The sequence below is a fragment of the Arvicola amphibius genome, chromosome 10 (genome assembly GCF_903992535.2).
Source record: "Arvicola amphibius chromosome 10, mArvAmp1.2, whole genome shotgun sequence".
Taxonomy (NCBI): domain Eukaryota; kingdom Metazoa; phylum Chordata; class Mammalia; order Rodentia; family Cricetidae; genus Arvicola; species Arvicola amphibius.
Window position 1 is genome coordinate 87595903 of NC_052056.1, and position 15389 is coordinate 87611291.

Genomic DNA, 15389 nt, shown 5'->3' on the forward strand with positions numbered 1-15389 from the left:
GGCCTGATAGGTTAGAACATAGGTGGGTGGAGTAGACAGAACAGGATGCTGGGAGTGAGGCAGATGCCTCGGGCAGTTGCCATGCCTCTCCTCTCTGGGTCAGATGCGATGGAGCCAGCCGCCAGGTCAGACATGCTGAATCTTTCCCGGTAAGACATCACTCGTGGTGTTACACAGATTATTAGATATGGGTTAGTCAAGATGTGAGTAAGAGGCTGAAACTAATGGGCCAGGCAGTGTTTAAATGAATACAGTTTGTGTGTTGTTATTTTGGGGCATAAGCTAGCCAAGCTGCCGGGAGCCGAGCGGCAGGAACACAGCCCGCAGCTCCTCACTATATGTAGGGTTTTATATAGTTGGTGAAGGTAGGGCTCTGTTGGCCTTGAGACCACCAGTTACACAGTTGGCATCTCGTGTAAAACCCAGCGATGGCAGAAGGACAGGAGTGTTCAGACCCCATGGAGGGCCCCTGTGTGTGTCTCAAGTCCAGTAGAGGCGACAGAAAAACTTGACTAAAGCCCCCTCTCTAAGGCTTAGAAAGTCAACTGTGGGCCAGGGGTATCACTCAGATCACTAGCCTAGCATATGGGAAGAGTTGGGGAATGACACCTAGAGCTATACTGCTGAGATGTAAACATGGAGTGAAGGAGTTTGAGCCATGCTAGCCAGCTGTTTTAATGTCTTTTTCTTGTTTTGTTCCTAAGAAGTAGCTCATAGTTAAAAGGGAATGCTAATTGGGAGGAAGACTGAACCTACCTATGGGACTTTGGACATCATTCTTTAGTAAATTCCCACTGTTAGTTCGTTTTTGGAGATAGGGTCTAGCTGTGTAAGCCAGGCTCTAGCATTGGGCTTACAGGGTGCCACACATAGCCTCCTGCGTTGTCACTGACAGTGGTGCTCAGGAGCTGGCTTTGCTAGGTTAGTTAGATGGCTTCTTGACTTTAGACCAGCAGCTCTCCACCCTTTGGGGATTGAAAAAACTTTTCACAGAGGTCACATATCAGATATGTAGTGAGAGCAGCGGGCTGCATTCCCACCGCCCCGGCTCCCAGCCACCTGGCTAGCTTATGCTCCGAAATAACACACAAATTGTATTCTTTTAAACACCGCTTGGCCCATTAGTTTCAGCCTCCCATTGGCTAATTCTCACATCTTGCTTTAACCCATATTTAGTAATCTGTGTAGCACCACGAGGTGGTGGTTTACCAGGAAGATCTTAACCTGCTTCTGTCTCGGAGAGGAGAGTCATGGCATCTGCCTGAAGCGTCTGCCTGACTCTGCTTTCTTTCTCCCACAATTCTGTTCTGTCTACTCCACCTACCTAATTTTCTGTCCTATTAAAGGGCCAAGGCAGTTTCTTTATTAACCAATGAAAGTAACACATAGACAGATGACCCTCCTCCATCACAGATATTTATTTACACTATGATTCATAACAATAGCAAAATTACAATTATGAAGTAGCAATGAAACAATTTTATGGTTGGGGTCGCCACAACATGAGGAACTGTTTTAAAGGGTCACAGCATTAGGAAAGTTGAGAACCACTGCTTTAGACCAAGAGTCTTCTTTCATGCCTGAGCCCGAAAGGACCCTCCAGCTGCCATTGCCAGGCTCAAGCCACACTGAGGTCAGGGTTGCTCACCAGCTCTTCTCCACAGTGCGCTTGCTCCCGTGGCCATCATACCCCCGCCCCCTGACATCCAGCCTGTGATCGACAAGCTGGCGGAGTACGTCGCTAGGAACGGCCTTAAGTTTGAGACCAGTGTTCGAGCCAAGAATGATCAAAGGTGAGGTGAAAGGGTCTGGGGGTTGGACTGGGGTGTAGTTCAGTGCCAGTGTTTGCAGGCGGGTATTCATGAATTTCTGAGCTCAAGCTCCCACGTTGCAAAAACACTCAAAAATTTTAAGCATGTCAGGTTTATGAGATTAGGGATTTTCGTTTAGCATTCTTTAAATCCTGTCACTATTCCTTTGTTCTTTTATCTTCCCTGGAGTATCTTTAGATAGACATTTTTGTACATCTTGTTAAATTACTTACAGTTGAAGAGGGGTTTTGCTATTGTTTTTATTGTGTAGTAAAAATGTAGGTGCTTGAAAGACTGGAATTCACACTTTCCAAGGGTCCTTATCCCTTACCTGTGGCTGTGTCCATAAAACATGGACTGCATTTTCACCTGTGATATGGTCCTGGAGAACAGGTAGCCCTCTTCCCGATTCACATACTACTGGATAGAACAAGACTGATCCATGTGGAATCTATGAAGTTGTGGGATGATCAGTGTCTATGAGATGTCCATGACAGTGCAGACCATGTGGGAAAGACTGAAGCCTGTGTGTGGGTCATACTGAATGCTTCTCTGTTCGCAGATTTGAGTTCCTTCAGCCCTGGCACCAGTACAACGCCTACTATGAGTTTAAGAAGCAGTTCTTCCTTCAGAAGGAAGGAGGCAGTAGCACACAGGTATTCACTGAAGGTGGGGAAGGCATGAAACGAGCTCTGACAACAAGTGCAGAACTGACTTCCTGTTTATTCTCAAGTACATTATGTCTAACCTTTCCCTTCAGAGGTGAAGCTGTCTTAGATCTGTTGAAGCGCCCACTTGCTCCTCCCTTAGTGACCACTTCTCCAGCATGTTCCAAACAGAAAACACTTGCTTCAAGCATCAGAGGCTACTTTTAACAATATTGGGGAGGGGAGTTGAAACATAGCCTCATGTAGCCCAGGTGATCCGCCTGCCTCTGCCTCCCAAGTGCTAGGGTTGCAGATGTGCCACTGTGCCCAGTTTACTTTGACTACATGTAACACACCTCATGGTGCATATGCTGGAGCTGTTCACTGCCCTCCAGGGGCAGAGCTAGATCCTAGCTGCCAAGTACACAGTCCCTTCCATAGTTCCTGGCACTCTTGAGCTTATTCTGCCAGAAATGATTGCTGAAACTGAAGCTGCTCACTCATCTGTAGTCAGTGGAGTATTCTATTCTGAAGGTATTGTCAGTAACCAGACTCCAAGGAAAGGTACTTCTTCACCACTTTAGACTGTTGTTTTATAAACATACAGGCGGGCCTGGGGATGGAGCGCAGTGGCAGAGCACTACTTGTCTAGCGTACCAGAGGCCCTGGGTCCAGTCCCCAGTAACACATACACACACACACACACACACACACACACACACACTTGAAAGCACAAGAGAACTACAAGTCAGAATTTGAAATGTGGAAATGCTATTTTTGGCTGTTTGGGAGATTGTTTCAGTGTGTTTTTTTAGAGTGACTCATGAAGCACAGGCTGACCTCAGACTCTTTGACCAGGATGCTCTTGAACTCCTGGTCTTCTTGCCTTTACCTCCTAGTGCTGAGATTATAGACACGTACTGTGGAATATACTGACAAACCTGTGTAATTGTCATGTAACAGTGCACAGTGCTATCTATCTTTCCAGGTAGCATCCACAGCTGAAGAGGCTTCCACAGAAACTGCTGCTGAAGAGTCGAGTGAAGCCGGGGAGGACGGCACTGCTGAGGGTATGGCAGAGACTGGGGGAAGAGGCAGCGGGAAGAAGGAGGCTGGGTCCAGCAAGAGCACCGTGGACGGGAAGCTGGTAAAAGGTGCGCTGTCCTGGTGAAGCCTGGACCTCGTGGACTTCCCTATTGAGGGACAGAACTAAGTACCTCAACCATAGGGGCTCACTGGGCTTGGCTTCTTGAACTGCTATATTTAAGCATGTTCACCTTATCCTGCTTCCAAACATGATGTCTGGAACCTTGTAAATGCATGCTAGTTCAAGTATCCAACAGCTTTTAGCCTATTCCGAGCCATTTAGTGGACATGTTTATAAATATTCAAATAGCATTTCATCCTCACCCAGACCTTTGAAACTGTTCTGTTATTTGTGCTCACCTGAGCAAATGCTCTCCACTAGGTCCCAGCTTAGTGCAAACTATTGTGATGAGGTTTGTTTCCTTTGTCCAAGTAGCTCCCTTGAGTACCCTTGTCAGTCAGTGCTGCACTCACTCACATTTGGTCTCCTTGCCCTGTCCCTGACAAGATGATGTGGTCTAGCAGGACAGATGTATGTAAGTGGCTGGTGCAATAGAGAAGAGAGAAGAAAGACTGCTTCAGACTGCTTAGCAGAGCTCTGTGAAGAAGCTGTTACTTCCTCTTACTGGAAAAGAGACTGCAGAAAAGGTTGTGTTGAGTGTTCAGAGATAAGTGAGGTTCTTGCTTTGGTGTGGTGACAGGTGGCTGTAGTGATTCAGTCTGGAGAGGTGTACTGGCCAGCATCTGGGACTTTGCTTCCCCTGAGGCTTGTGGTTACTGGGGAATGCTTTATTTAGCATTGGCTTTTTGAGATTAAGATAGTGGGACAGTTAGGGGCCTTGGTGGCCCAGTGGCTAATGCAAGAGTGGTAGCAGTAGAAGCACAAGCCCACAGCTCCTAGAAGAAGAGTGACAGCAGACACAGGCAGCAATCTCTTTCCTGACCTAGAGCGGCCTTCCGGGTGGGTAGGGAGAATGGAGAGGATTCACAATAATCTGGTTATCACTAGGAGAGCACTGTTTATAAAGCCAGGTGACTGCCTGCCTCCTGCTCTCTCTGAAGTAAGCAAAGGCACAAGCCAAACAGAGCAGCACCTTCTGCATAGAACCCATTTGAGATGCTGTCCCTTGCTGGAAGACAAGCAGACCATCTGGGACTTCCTTTTAAGGGGAAGAGAGGTGTGAGGACAGTGATCCCAGGACATCCACTGCCAGCAAGGAGAAGGTGGAAGACTGGGACAAGCTAGGGGGCTTCCATGAGGCCGCTGTTATCCAGGAAGTACCCTCTAGACTGATTCTGCCTGGGTGGCTGCAGAGCCACAGAGAAAGGAGCGCCAGGCTCATTTGCTGCACCAGCCTGCCCACCCTGGTAGGAGAAGCCCAAGAGGTAAGGATAGAAATGCATAGTGTTTGATACGCTTCTCCCACAGCGAGACCTGGAAGAGACAGCCTGCTCCTCTGCAGTTCAGGATGGAAAAGCACAGCCCTGCTGAGGGGCTGAGACTTAGAAGACAACAACTGAGCCGCTGGCCCTAAGTATCAGAACAGATTCTTAGGCCTTTATGTTCAGAAGAGTTGAGGATGTTATAAAATTTAGGTTGCCAATAATCTGACAGCTTCAGAAGACTGCTCAGAAATGCTGCTAGGTTAAGCATGATGAAATCACCGAGTCAGTCTGACTAGAAGATGGCCTGGGAAGTTCTCAGAAATCTCAAAGATAGGGACAGATGTAGAAGAAGTTTATCCAGGTGGAAACAGCCAGGCTTTTCTCTGAAGAGGAGAAGGCAAGTTGGTGCATCATTTCTCTGTACCTCTGAATGCTAGAACAGGAAGGCCTGTAGGCATAGTAGCACCCCAAAGTCCTGAGTCCACAGAAATAAGGACAGTAAGAACATCAAAGAAGTTTTATGGATTAGGGCATAGCTCAGCAATAGAGCACTTTCCTGGATTCTGTTCCCTACACTGCTGGGGGCGAAAATAAAATAAGATACTATTGCAAAAAGGACAATAGCATTACTTGTTTATGTTGGTAAACAAACAAAAAATAAATGAACATTGAACTCAAGAGACTAGGAAGTGAGCTGGGGTGCAGTACAACATGGCCTGGGCATGTTCAGTCCTGGGGGGGAGGGGGGGAGGACAGGATGGTGGAGAGGCAGAGAGCAGGATGTAGGGTGGAAGCCCAGCTGTAGCCCAGGTCTAGAACCCAGTGCTGAAGAAGCTGAGGTAGGATTTTCAATACAAGCTTCCTGACAGTGAGAACCTCTCAAAATCTATAAAATGCTTATAAGGAAAGCAGAAACAAAGGAATAAGAATTAAGAAATTACTGAGAAAGTAATTTTTTAAAGACCAGTAAAATCTGTTGCATGTGCTCAAGAGAAGAAGAATGCAGATGTGAACACAAAGTTGTAAATCTCTTTCAGAGTCTACACAGGACAGCATGCACACAACCTTAAATGGAAATGAACCGAAGTCATTGAAAAATACCATTTCAAAGAAACGTAGATTGCCAAAATTATTTCAAGAAAAGAAGAGAAAGAAAGGAAAACTGACAGATTTTTAGTCTGGCAGATTTTTAAAATATTGGTTGGTGCACAGCCTCTAGAACCAGGCAATAGGCCAAAACAAATTAAAGGCTGGCTTAATTTACCCTAGAGAACTAGATCGTCTCTGTCAGTAGAGCTTCTCCAGGGCTTATTGGAGACAGAATTAAGAAGCTCTCAGAGCTCAGCAATCTATAGACCTCAGCACTTAGAAGCATGATGTTAAATATTAAATGGAATCCAACTATACTAAAGCAGTGACAGGAATAAGCAGTGGTGTTGTTCTAGGGCCCTGGTATGGCCTCTCCATCACCTGTCCGCAAGCAGACTTCTGGGGTCTTTTCTCAGTAGGCCCCGAGAAAGTGTTGGTCTTCTGAAACTTCAGTAGTGTAATGATAACTGAAACTGCACGGGCAAGCTCCTCTTTGACTCCTCCTTCAACATGTGTGTCTCTGGGATCAAACTTAAGTTGTCAAACTTTGCAGCAAGCTCCCTGCCTACTGAGCCATCTTGTAAGCCCCCTTAACTTTTAAAGAGTTAATAAGACTCAGGTGTCTAACAGCAGTGATTCCAGAAGTTCAGTTTCTAAATGTAGTCATTGTGGGTAGTGCATGCCCATGATCTCAGCACTGGAGGTGAAGGCAGCAGGAGGAGCTGGAGCTCAAGGCTTTGTGAGCCTACATGAGACCTTGTGGAGAGAGGAAGGAGGAAGAGCCGGGATGGAAAGTAAATATATATATATATGATCTTAGAATCAGAGAGTTGAAGCCAGAAATCAGGCTTACAGATCTAGGAAACAGAGCCAGAGTAAAGTTAAAAGGCAAATGACAGTAAGTTGGACAATGAAGGGTTAATGTCCTTACTCTAGAAAGCTTTTCTAGGTCAGAAAATGGACTGAGGGCATTCTTCAGATGAGGAAGACACGTGACTAGTGTGGTGGGGTTGGAGAGCAGAGGACCTGGGTTGGCTTCCCACATAGTACTGGGAGTCTTCTCCTAGTATCCATAACCACCCATAACTCCAGTCCTAGGGAATCCAGGTATGCACATGGCGACATACATATATGCAGGTAAAACATTCATACACACAAATGAATCTAAAATAGTTAAAATTCTAAAAACAGATTTTTTAAAAATTTTGTATCAGGGATGAGGAGACAGCTCTGTGGGTTAAGTGCTTACTATGCAAGGATGAGGACCTGAGGTCCCATCCCTAGCACCTACTAAAAAGCTAGGAATGGCTGTAACCCTAGCATGTGGTTTGAGGAGGCCCAGAAACAGAACTCCCTGAGCTCATTGGCCAGCCAGGCTAGGCTAGCCATTGATAAATACCAGTTTCAGTGAAAGATCTTGTCCCAAAAAACAAAGTGGAGAACAACAGCCAAAAACATCAACCTCTGTTCCCCCTCATACATATGTGCTCATCTGCACACATTTGGGCACATGAATGCACCACAAGAACGCATCACAAGAACAACATTTAATTAGTAACAATAGTAATACCACTCATCTAGGCGGTGTCGGGTACCTGCAACATAGCTAAGAGCTCATCTCGAAATATACACATATATGTGTGTACACACACATGCAGTTATTACCCAGAAGTGGGGAAGAAGCTGTGAGGCCATGGGTGTTTTACCCATCCTTGAGGGTCAGATGTGCCGAAAGGAGCAGATCCTACAGGCAGCAGGCAAGAACATCTGTCTCAGCTTGAGCACAGTGCAGAAGGGCATAGCTGGATCATACAAGGTATGGGCCACCTGGAGAAAGAGCTTAGGATCGGTGGTAATGCAAGATGTGATGTGCAAATTGTGTAATTGGAATATTCCAGAATTTTCAGGGTCTTTGGGCTACCTTGCCTAGAGAAGCTTCCTGGCCTTGGCCTCTTGGTTCTCATCAGTGCCATGGAGTACGGGCCCTGATAATCTAATCAGTCGTCAACAGTGAGACAGGACACTGAGACGCACAAGTTAAGTGGCTCTGTAATTAGGTTCCTTGTGTGGAGGTAAGGGTGCTTTGGCTCTGTGTCTGACTGAATGCTCTCCAGACTGTTGCAAAGTGCTCACGTACTTCAGTTGTGATCTGCTTGTCCTTTTCTGCAAACAGTACAGGTGTTTTTAAATCATCTTGTATTTTTTGTCTCACTTCATAAGTGAGTCCATTAACATTTTATGAATTTTCTCTTTTAAAAATGTCCTTGACCCTCTGCTTATTAAAGAGACCATGAGACCACATTACCACAGGCAGTAAAAGATTTGTTTTTGTTAACTTAGCTTTCTTTTTTTGTTTTGTTTTGTTTTGTTTTTCTAGACAAGGTTTCTCTGTGTAGCCTGGGCTGTCTTGGAACTTGCTATGTAGACCAAGCTAGCCTCAAACTCATAGAGATCTGCCCGCCTCTGCCTTTTGAGTGCTGGGATTAAAGGTGTGCATCACCACCACCTGGCAAACTTAAGTTTTCTTAAGGAACCTTAAGACGTGCAAAAACAACACATGGCACAGTAGCCCACATCGCCTCACCAAGTACTCACCATTGCCTTCAGCAGTCGGCCTAGGACTGCGGTTGTTCTGCGACTCTGTCCCTGTCTTGGATTCCACTCAGACTCTGCTGCCACAGATCCTCATTATGGCCTTAGCATAGACATCTTGGTTGTACTATGAAAGATGAGGACTTCGGTTAAGATTGGATCAGCATTACAGTACCACAGCAGCTCAAAGTGCGCTCTGCTTCTTACCAGGCGTCGTATGGAAGTTTGCTCTCCTGGCTCTTGGGTATTAAATGGGGCATATGTCACAGGTATAAATTCTCTTCAGCCCAGCACATGGCCAAGTGTCCTGCCTTGAGAAGCTTGGGGGACAGGGTGGGGGAGAGGTGCAGGGCAACTGAAGTAAGTTTCCCACAGTCTGCCTCACTCAGAGGCAGCTGTTCTCAGTGCACTGCAGATGCCCTTCGGTGTAGCTTCTTGATGCCCATCATGGCTGAAGGCTGTAGTATCTGACTTCATCTGTGGCTGCTAGGAGTCACTCAGTGTAGTGAGTGACAGAGAGAGTCAGTGTTGACAGGTCTCCTTTAAGGCCTTTGCATTTCTCTCAAGTGTTTAGGGGTATCACCTAAATTTTTGTTACACTTTGAAATACTTGTGATAGGTGTAGATCGCGGTCTGACAGGATGCTTGCCATGTTCACTAAATAAAAGAATGAATTTTGTGTTTTGGTTCAGATTTTGCTTGAAGGACAGGCTTTCTTTTTCTTTTAATGTAACTGGTGGTTTTCTAGACACCGTTTCTTAGTGGAGCCATGTCACATGCTCTATCATACCAGTTCAGCTACATGCAAGATTGTTTTTTTAAAAAAAAAAATTTAAGAAAAATGACAGGCTAGCAAGATGGTTCAGTGGGTAAAGGCTCATGCCACCAATTCTGCCAGCCTGAGTTTAATGCCCACAACCTATGTAGTAGGAAGGACTGATTCCCAGTTGTCCTCTAACCTTGACCTGCACACATGGCACACTCTCAAGCACACACATTACAAAAAGGAAAATGACAAAATTGGTTATTCAGACTAAAGATGACAGTTTCATATTCAGCAGGTGTGTGTCTACTATGACACCAACACTATGCTGCCCTTGTTAAGCATGGTTCAGACACACACCCCAGTCTGATGCCTTGCCTCGAGTATTTAAACAAGACTCCTTTAACACTGCAGCAGCCCCACCTGTAGACCACACACAACACGGAACACGGCGGGGGTGGGGGATGCCTTCACTACAGGTGCCATCGCCTGTCACCCTCTCTTTTGTAAGTGCTAGTACCTATGATAATGTCTGCACATTTTGCTCTGGTGCCTAAAAATGTGTCACACTTGTCACCTTTTCCCAGCAGCTTCTTTTGCTCCAATAAGCTTTGCCATCAAGGCCAAAGAAAATGACCTACTTCCTCTGGAAAAAAACCGAGTCAAGTTGGACGATGATAGTGAAGAAGATGAAGAAAGCAGGGAATGCCAGGAAAGCACAAACAGCGTGGCCAACCCCAGCCCAGCCGCAGCCCCACCCTGTGTGGTCGTGGAGGAGAAGAAGCCCCAGCTCACCCAGGAGGAGCTAGAAGCAAAGCAAGGTTTGTTGATAGCTTTTAAAGTTCTTGAAGGAAAAAAGACAAATATAAGATTTATGTGCTAAACCAGGAATTCTAAGACTACAAACCAAAGCCTGGAGCCATGCAGGAGTGCTCTGAAAGTCCTGTATGCATTGCTGTGTGGCACTGTGCACTCCTTAGCTTGATGCAGTGCCCTTGGCAATCTGTACTCAGAGTAGCTTAATGCGCTAAGTGGGCAGCTCTAATGGAGACGCACTTTGTACTTGGACGACAGCCCCAGGGTGAGGCACCAGGCCTGGACTTCCAGCTCCAGTTAATGCACCAAACTGGGAGAGGCCCTTTTGTAGGAATGTCTCTCAGCAAAACCATCAGCCCTTGAAGATGATGCCTGGCAGAGTTGATGTCTCTGGATCATCTTTATGGGTCAGAGCATGGCCAACAGCATGTGAGGGACATGGACTGGGACTGGAATTGTGGTAAAATGCTTAGCATTTTGGGGACATCTGCACCTCCAAAATAAGTCGTATTCTATAGTGAAGGAGTTACTCAATAAATGCATTTGTGCCTTTACCTGTACTAACTGGTTTTCTTGGATTGCAATGTCTGGGTATGCATGAATAGACCATACAGCACTGATTAAAGGATGTTCTTGGAGCCAGTGTCTTCCAGAGGAGAGCATGTCATGAGCCCATAGTTGGTGTCCCTCAGTTCACTTACAGTCACACTCTGAGCTGGGCGGTGGTGGCGCACGCCTTTAATCCCAGCGCTCGGGAGGCTGGAGGCAGGTGGATCTCTGTGAGTTTGAGGCCAGCCTGGTCTACAAGAGCTAGTTCCAGGACAGGCTCCAAAGCTACAGAGAAGCCCTGTCTCGAAAAACCCAAAAAAAAAGTTTGCACTCTGTGCGTGACCTCAGCAGTTTGTCATGCCCTCTGAACTAAGACACTTCCCACAGGGCATAATTAAGTGCAGTGATCATCCAGACACTTGCAGTGTTGAGGGCTTCTGTTCATGAGAGCCATTCTGCGGTTCCTGGTATCCAGCCCCAGCTTCTACCATCATGGAACCCCTTCAGCCTGGCTGCCTTTAGAGTAAAGTACATCCCTTTAAATAGAAAAATAATAAACATAATAAGTTTATTTTCTCAAACCTGTGGTATGTCCCAGGTGTCTGCCTGCTCTGAGGTTGCTGTTGAAATGGCAGTGCTGTATGGCCAGAAGGTGCCTGTGAGAATTAGAAGTAAAACACTGCTTATCGTAAACTCTGCCTTCCTTGTTTTCTGTAGCAAAACAAAAGCTGGAGGACCGCCTTGCTGCTGCTGCACGGGAAAAGCTGGCCCAGGCATCCAAGGAATCAAAGGAGAAGCAGCTCCAGGCTGAACGTAAAAGGAAAGCAGCTTTGTTTTTACAAACCTTAAAAAATCCTCTTCCAGAAACAGAAGTTGGAAAACTTGAGGAGAGTGCTTTCAGTGTAGAGGTATGTAGAAGAAGTCCTGATAGCATGCCTGGGTTTGTAGTAGATGAGAGCTGGCTCTGCCCTGCTCTGCCCATGGAACCTCAACCTTGAGTCAGATGGCAGCAGCATAGAGGCACAGGCTTTGCTGATAGCTTTGAGTCTGTGAAAAGAGATGCCGTGACAGTTACCTGTAAACACACCAAAGGCAGGCTGCAGCCTTAGAACACAGCCGTAAATCCTGGTCAGGAAGTTCAGCTCATGACTACCCTACATGTGGTCAGATCCACATTGTTGAGCTTACATAGGGCAGAGATCACCCATATCTGCGTTACGTTGTAATTAGGGAAAAGAAAAAGTGAAGTGCAGCCACTCTTGTCTTCTCTGGGTGTGCAGCTCAGTGGTGGAGCACTAATCCTCAACACCAAGAGGTCTTAGAGAGCCCAGGCAGCTCCTTCCTAAGTGGTGGCCTTGAACAGGATCATCACATGGTACCTTGGTGTGAAGCAATGCCTAACACCAGGAACTCTGAGTAAACGCTGTTGGCGGCAGCAGTGTGTCATTCAGTGAAAATTCTGGTCATGCCTATCTAGACCTGGTCAAGGAGTCCTGGGCCAAATGTGTAGCAGGTAAGTGCCCTACCCTGAGCTGCATCCCCAACCCTGGGTCTTCTCTTCTAGATTCTTGATAGGTATCTTTCAAGACTTTGGGGGTGGGGGGGGTTAAAAATGCTTCATGGGTATCTAGGAATTCATGGAGGAGTTCAAGAAGCATTTAGAAATGTAAGTTTTCCAAGTAAGAAAACTAGCAGTGCATCAAATGCCTCGAGACTTGAAGGGTGACACAGCTGGAGTGCAGAGCCAGCAGCAGTCTTGTGACTCAGTGCTTCTGAAGAGCAGTTCAGAGTGGTCATTTCAGAATCTTTCTTGGGAGGCTGGAGAGATGAGTCAGCAGTTAAGAGCAATGATTGTTCTTCCAGAGTTTAATTCCCAGCACCTACATGGTGGCTCACAGTCACCCATAGCTCCAGTTTTCAGGAGCTCTGACACCCTCTTCTAGCCTCCACAGACTCAGACGGTGCATATATAAAAGCAAAACACCTATACTCAGAAAATAAATATTGAAAAATAACTTTAATGTTGCCTGGGCTCACACCAGTAATCATACCTGTGAGACTGAGAGAGGATGATGACCACTTTTCTTTTTCTTATCCTAAACTTTGATTTGGGGGTGGGAGTGCTTAAAAGTAAGTACATACAGCTTTATAGGGCCTGATTTTGGTTCTTAGCACCCATTGCAGGCAACTCACAGCAGCCTGCAATTCCTGCTCCAGAGGATCTGATGTCCTCTTCTGTAAGCAGCTACACTTGCATGTCATACCCACATACAGATACAAGCATACGTATATGATTTAAAAATTAAAATATTTAGGAAAAATATAACAATCTCTCAGGCATGCCCCTAGAATCCCCGTACTTGGAAGACGGCCTAAACCACATAGCAAGACCTTGTCTCCAGGTGTCTTCAAATATCTATTGTGCTTGGTCTTGGTTAGGGTTCTAGTGCTGTGAAGAGACAACTATGACCTTGGCAACTCTTATAAAGGAAAATATTTAATTGAGTCTGACTTACAGTTTAGAGGTTTAGTTTCTTATCATCGTGGTAGGAAACATAGCAGTGTGCAGGCAGACACAGTGCTGGGGAGTTAGCTGAGAGTTCTACATCCAGATCAGCAGGCAACAGGAAGAAAGAGTGCCACTGGGTCTGGCTTGAGCTTCTGGAACCCCAAAGCCCATCCCCAGTGACACACTTCCCAATAGTGTCACTCCCTGTGAGCCTTTGTGGGCCATTTTCATTCAGACTTCCACACTTGGTTTTCCCTCATAATTCAGACCAAGCCCTTTGCTCTGGTTTGCTGTTGTTGGAAAGGGCTGGACCACATATCAGTTCTCTTGCCTCAGCCACCATTCCTGGCTCCTTCACCCTTTTAACTTGTATTGACACTTGTAAGTGCCTTTGGAGTCTGCAGTGTGTCTGTGGTTAGAGACTGTTTTCCACCTCCTGTATGTCGAGACCCACTGCTTCTGTGTTCGCCTCGCATGTTCTCAGTGGTCCTGTCCTCATGCCGACCTCTGCCCTGTCTTTGCCAAAATGAGCTTTTCAGGGAGGTGACAGAACATACCAACCCCATTTTCCAGAGCCCCACAAAGATGGACTGCCTTCTGGTTCCTCACACAAGGTCTGCTCCTGCAGAAAGTAGGAACAGAGTATACCCAGCTGAAGGCAGCCATGGTATACTGTGGCTCCAGCTGAGGGCATTCACCTGGCACTGTGGCATGCAGTGTGAGGGAAGGAGCACAAGAACGTGAACTCTGCAGTTATGGAAGGAGATGGGCAGCACATGTATGGGCAGGCATGCATGAAGCTTGCTTGAATCTCTTATTTCATTCTGATTTGTACAATGAACAAAGAGATTCATTAAGACACATCTGTAAGCTGTAATGCTTCCCCGGAATGCATAGGGTCTTAGGTTTTGTCTTTGATAGATGTCAGCACACCCGATAATCCTAGCACTTGGGGGTAAGGCAGTTCAGAAGTTCTGGATCATCCTTAGTTATGGCAGGTTCAAAGTCAGCCTGCACTAGATGAGACTTTATCTCAAAGTGGGGATGAAAGCCAGACAGGACAGCATGGGCAGGCTCAGCAGGTAGAGACGGTTGCTGCCAAGCCTAATAAGCATGAGTTCATCCCTGGGACCCACATAGTGAAAAGAGAAAACAGACTCAGTAGCTGTCCTCTGACCTCCACATTCAAACAGGTAATATGTAAATATATTGTATAGCATTAATTTTTATTTTTTATATTATTAATTTTTAAAATTATATGTCAACATTTCATAATTAATATATAAATACATTTCCATATTATTGATAACTATATATTTATATAATTTTATATTTTAATCTATTAATTTTTAAGAAATAATATAAGGCCATGGGTGATGGTGGTACACACCTTTGATTCCAACACTCAGGCAGAGGCAGATGAATCTATGAGTTCAAGGCCAGCTTGGTCTACAGGGTGAGTTCCAGGACAACCAGGGCTACATAGAGAAACCCTGTCTCCAAAATAGCAAAAAATAAAAAATATGTAAAGCCATATCTGCAGATAGATAAAAACAAGTCGTGGTTGCAAGATTGCCTCTGTGTTCTGATGTGGGTTGTTTGTCATGAACCTGCTGGCATGACCCAGCCCCTGTCTTCTCTCAGGATGACTCCATTCTTGTCTGCCAACATTAGCCCTGCCTATAATCCATGGATGTTTGGCTCTGGAATGGTCTCTCTGATTGTGTGTGCACACAAAGATTATCTCAGCATAGCTGCTTCAACAGAAAGGGAACATGAGGAGCAGATAGTGATAAGTGTCTGATTGCTTTGAAAAACTGAAGAACTCATAATAAATTGACAGTTAATAAATGAGTCAAATCCAAAATGTTGTCACTATCAAGAAACTTCATGGATAGGCTGTTGTTGACTTTGCTGAGTAACTTGATGTGCTCTTTGCCCATAAATATTGGCACATTCACCCAGTTAACCACCTAGATAAGAGTTCTTACAGGCTTTTTAAGTATATGAGATAAGGTCACATCCTCGGGATGGGCAGGTACCCAGAGGGTAGCATTCCGCCGTGCACATGTACGTGGTCCTTTTCTGATGCTAGTCTGCCCAGTGCCATTGGCCATTAGATGGCTTTACATATCCAGGTG

The 15389-nt window shown here is 45.8% G+C and overlaps 1 protein-coding gene across 5 annotated transcripts in view; it reads left to right on the forward strand.

Annotated features, from left to right (window-relative positions):
* LOC119824614 (splicing factor SWAP) overlaps positions 1 to 15389 on the forward strand; it is a 75624-nt gene that overhangs the window by 43489 nt on the left and 16746 nt on the right. For 3 of the 5 annotated variants that reach the window (XM_038344880.2, XM_038344882.2, XM_038344884.2), the window contains 5 exons: positions 1665 to 1793; positions 2374 to 2467; positions 3447 to 3612; positions 9962 to 10195; positions 11457 to 11647. In XM_038344880.2, the coding sequence (XP_038200808.1) occupies positions 1665 to 1793; positions 2374 to 2467; positions 3447 to 3612; positions 9962 to 10195; positions 11457 to 11647 (814 nt within the window). The remainder of the gene's footprint in view (positions 1 to 1664; positions 1794 to 2373; positions 2468 to 3446; positions 3613 to 9961; positions 10196 to 11456; positions 11648 to 15389) is intronic. The other 2 variants (XM_038344881.2, XM_038344883.2) reach the window with 1 other exon arrangement.